The 5,045-nt window shown below is 31.3% G+C and overlaps 1 protein-coding gene across 1 annotated transcript; it reads right to left on the minus strand.

Annotated features, from left to right (window-relative positions):
- Window positions 1-1,015: 1,015 nt before the first annotated feature.
- Window positions 1,016-4,172, minus strand: LOC145043336 (uncharacterized). Its single transcript, XM_078991966.1, has 5 exons — window positions 4,103-4,172; window positions 3,870-3,998; window positions 3,439-3,516; window positions 2,747-2,883; window positions 1,016-1,317 (listed from the first exon to the last, which is right to left on the minus strand). The coding sequence occupies exons 2-5, from the start codon at window positions 3,931-3,933 to the stop codon at window positions 1,258-1,260; spliced, it is 339 nt and encodes a 112-aa protein (XP_078848092.1). The 5' UTR covers window positions 3,934-3,998; window positions 4,103-4,172; the 3' UTR covers window positions 1,016-1,257.
- Window positions 4,173-5,045: the final 873 nt, after the last annotated feature.

Consider the following 5,045-nt stretch of genomic DNA (forward strand, 5'->3'; position numbering starts at 1 on the left):
TAATCAAAAAATCAACTTGTTCATGATTATCCAAACATCATAGACCAATTATTAAAGATAATACCGAACCATTCATTTATTTGTTGCCCTATAAATATTTAGTTCGTAAAACTAAAAGTCTCAATAGGTCACCAAGGCAAAAATGTAATTTCACCTTGACATACAAGGTTACAAACTTTCAAACTTATTTATTTTTTTAATAACATTGACAAATATGTAATTTGGATTTGCTAACTAAAGGTCTCGACTAGACAAGAACGTAATTTCAGTGAGGCAAAAATGTACTTCCTATACAAAAGTTACAAACTAAAATTCAGTATTTTATAACTATTTGGTAACTCAAGTATTGTGCTCATTATGTTCCTAAACGTTCAAAAAAAAAATCATTATTTAGCAACTTAAGTAGGTTTCAACACTGCAGCTGTTTATATATATATATATATATATATATATATATATATATATACACTAGTGAATTTTAGAGGGGTAATTTTGGTATTTTAAAAGCGACATGCAACATATTGGAAGTATAATGTCTTATTACGACAATACTAAAAGTACAACGCCATTGATGGGTAGATGTTAAAATGTACAGTGTCTTAAGATAAAAAGATTGGAACTATAACTCTGCAATTTACATATATGAAAATAGAATGATATAATACACCAGCAAAATGAAAGCACGTTGTTATTTTCTGCAGCTATCCTTTATATATTGCATAAAGCAAATAGTACACAAGGGAAAAAATAACCTATAGACATGGAAGGATTGAAGGCGTACATATCTGGTGTTATGTTTTGTGCAAGAGATAAAAGGATCATTTATGGTAAAGCTGCACCTAATTTGAAGATTATGTCCAATAAATATGCATAAAATATATTAATATTCTGATTGGTTACATAGACAAGTAGATTTGGTAACAATATAATTAAATGGTATGAATGTGCTTAGTATCAATTTTCTTTTCATTTAGTCCAAAGCTCTAAAACTTGTGTTGGATGTAGGATGCTACAATAAAAAAATCATTGAAAGTATATTGCCATTTCTTGTATTTCAAGCATTATTTTCTGTATAAAATACCCTCTGCGCTTTTAAAAATAACAATCAACTATGAGCTTAATCAATCATTCAGTACTTGAAAATTAACAAGGAAATTATTTAGCATTACAACTTGAAGTCCGCCTTGCCATAACCTGATCGCTACCTAAACCTAGCTTTGAGAATAAAAATTATTTGTCATGAATCCTGGTGCCTTTTCAAAGGTTGCTACCATCTACAACACACTGATGTGCGTTTACATGTTCCCAAGTTGCAGACTTCACAACCCAAAAAGAGTTAATTTTTCAATTTAAGGTCAAACATTACAAAATAAACTCATATGGATAGATGAATACAACATAAATTTTTAATAGAATAGAAATTGCTTGAATAACAAAACAATTTTCCATACAAAAATGTTCATATTTTATATGGCATGAATTGTGGACTATCAATATTCATTTATTAATTCATATATTTGATTTGTGATAATATAACTAACAGGTCATTAGAATCTACGACTTTGTATAATAATATTTATATTTTTTGCTAACATTGTATGTAACATAAACAATAGTCAGGATGTTTTTTTTTATGACGAAATTAATCTACATTATGCAACGGTGGCTTCATTGTGAAAGAGGTAAGATAGAAACTAAAATAGAATTACATCTTGTAAACATTTTTATCTAACAATCCTCTTAATCAATACTTAAAAAATAAATAGTTACTATAACTTAGAAATCATAATAAGTATAATGGTTATTTATATTTTTTGTAAATATATTGTATTATACATGATAAAAAATTTGTATTTTTATTTTTATGTGGATATTTTGTCTTTAAAAAAAAAGGGAAGAACAAAACAAATGGCTTTTGTCCTCCCCTAGGAATGTGGAAATCAATATAATAGGAAACCAAGAGAGATTTTGGTTTGTAAAAAGTTCTTGATTCTTAAAAGAAATGAAATTATCAAAGAAATTTTAATAAAAGGAAATCATAATCTGAAAGTATTTGGGCAAATAGATTTTTCATTTTCATTCATATCTGAACATTTCTGTCTATTGTATATATTTCATAATATTTCATTTTTTTTATTTTTTTTACAAACATGTTTTAGTCTTTCAATAAAAAATGATAAATAATACTGAATACCCTTTCCCCTCTCCTATCAAAATTCACGAAACATGAAATTTATTGAATTTCATCCATTTGGAAGCCAAACAACCAGAATGGATTCCTGAATTCCTATTCCATAAAGATTCCATGAACCAAAAGCTCCCAAAGAACATATTGGTAATATTATTTTTGTTATTTTTTCTTAAGTTCATGTTTTTTTTTTGTTTTGTTTTTTTTTGTTTTGTTTTGTTTTTTTTTTTTTTGCAGTTACTGATGCTCATAGTTTTTGATGTAGAAGATGTTGGCACTCCTCTCCAAACAGATCTTTTTGTTTAACTCTTGAAGGTTATTATTATTATTATTATTTATATTTTTTTATTTTCAGTAAAATTGGAACTAAAACCAAGCGTAAGACACCTTATCTTTACACTATCACGTTGTGAGAATGCAACAACAACCTTGGAAATATAATTTTTCATCTTTGCTTCTAAACTCAATATGGGTAAAAAAGACGATAATGACCTCACCCTAGATGTGGAATTGTAAAAATATGAAATAAGAAATTTATAATGACAGTGTTAAACTTACTTTGATACGGTAAGACCCTGAAAGCTCTTGTAGGAGATTTATATTCTCTTGTAGAGAAGCAGTTAATTTTTTTAAGTCATCTATCTCCTGTTCCAGACCAGTTGTCCCAATTGATATTAATATCCTATCAATTGGATCTGTCAAAATAACTTGCATTAGAAAAATATGCGTTTTATTAAAAAATGTAGTTTGATAGGAAAGTATACCTATTATCTTGTAGATAGATTTAATAAAATTGATGCACAAAACTAATTAAGACAACAACCACATAATGCAAATTCATAGATAATACAAATTCAGGGGGTTACCAAATATTTAAGCAATGAATTTGAACCCTTTAAAAATCCATATAGGTTTGGTTCCCATAGTTAAACAGGAAAATCAACAACTAATCAAGGGAAACTTCAAAATCCATTGTAGAAACTGAAGTAACAAAGAGAAAATGGCAAGAACCTATGAATCATTCCCTATAAATGAACCAAGCATTCCCACCATACAGTTGGTGTGCATGATGTTATCCTTATAATTGGTTCCACATGTGAAACATCAAACACAAATTGTATAATTCGGGTTTCTTAATTACATAATTTCCACAAAACCTAACCTTACTCTTGAACCAAACAGTAATCGAATGCTAAATTTGGATTATATAACTAAAATAAAAGCTAATAAAAGGGGTAACAATAACCCACCTTTACAAATCAATTTTCTAATAGGAGCAGTAATCATTTGGAGAGTGCATTCTACTTTATTAAGTATGTTGTATACACCTTCAAGAGATTATTGAAAACATAATCAATTTACCCAAATAATCGAAACTAATAATCAATTTCAAGAAACTGAATTAGGGCTTAGCCAAGGTTTAGAGTCTTGTGCAAACAATAGATTGGCAGACAAGATGTTTATATGAATGATACTTGGTCCTTTGACATATCCTTATAATGAAATTAATTAAAAAGGAAGAAAGAAGAAAGTCGCATAACTTGGTCGTTCAAAACCAAACGACTGGAGAAGAACTCCCGAAATTGTTTCTTCAAACGTCACCGACTAAGCCTAGTTGACTCAAGAAAGTGTCGATTGGAGGAGGAAATGGAGAGATAGATGATGTGTCAGACATTCTTACCGATAAAATCTTTGAACCATAGAGAAATTGCAATTGTGAAAGAAAAATATAGAAAGTGAGACATAAGTTCCCCGAACGTAGGGTGGATGAGGTAGTTGTGTAGAAGAACGATTCTTGTTTCGTTGTCATCTGAAAATTGATAAAGAAGAAAATGCAATTAAAGAAATCATCTAACAATCATCAGTAAATTAGATTCAATATTTTGTATATCTAAAAGGATCAAAATTAAAGACCTAAAAATTCTAAAATTGATTTCCAAATTAGATAAATGACGGAAGAGACGCGATAAGATGAGTCGAATCGGATAAGCAATGGTAATAGATCCAAAAACAACAATACCTTGAAGTATATAAACGTGAAGGCAGTCGGTAACTCCCTTGTTTCACCCAGGTGTAAGACGCGTGCCTTCAAGAGAAGTTGGAGGGGTGACTTAGCAGTGGTGGCGGTAAAAGAGGATCTAAGAGTGGCAAGAAACTTTGGGGGAAATGTCACCGACAAGAAGAAAAACCCACTACCAAGTCTTCTACCTCATCGTGAGGTCACACTAAACGGAAACAAGCAGGCAAGTAGCTTTCATCAACACCAAACGATGCCGTTTCTGGAATCCTAGTGTCACGTCAGCCTGATGTAGGACTGAGAAGGGGTTTAAGCAGGCAATCAAGCAGCTTACCTCCACATGAGGAAGGCACGGTCGGTGCAGAGTCGACGTAGATACCAAAAAACGAAGCAGGATGTGGCGCCAAGGCGTGTGACCAGAGGGAGCGACTCAGCTTGAGGCGGTTAGTTAAGACGGTGTGAAGGACGCAAGCAGCTAACCTGAAGAGTATGATAAAAGCTCAGAGCTGAGCGTATGATAGAAGCTATAGCAAGCAGGTGACGAGAAGAAGCTCCTCAATGACGTGCATACTCTTATCTTTCCAATAAAGGTGTATATATATATATATTAATGTTCTAATGAGAACATTTTTCCTGTGAGAACATTTGAGAACATTTAATTTTTTAGCTGAGTTCAAAAAACACGCCTGTTTGTAGTGCGAACAATTTTTAAACATTCTCTCTACATATCTCTCTCCTGTTTCCCTCTTTACATATGTATCTGGGTAATCAGAACCACCATCACCATCAACGACCTCTATCGGAACTCTACTCCTCTCATCTTCCAAAATTGGTGCCCCA

The sequence above is a fragment of the Lactuca saligna genome, chromosome 4 (genome assembly GCF_052625555.1).
Source record: "Lactuca saligna cultivar CGN05327 chromosome 4, ASM5262555v1, whole genome shotgun sequence".
In the NCBI taxonomy this organism is placed as follows: domain Eukaryota; kingdom Viridiplantae; phylum Streptophyta; class Magnoliopsida; order Asterales; family Asteraceae; genus Lactuca; species Lactuca saligna.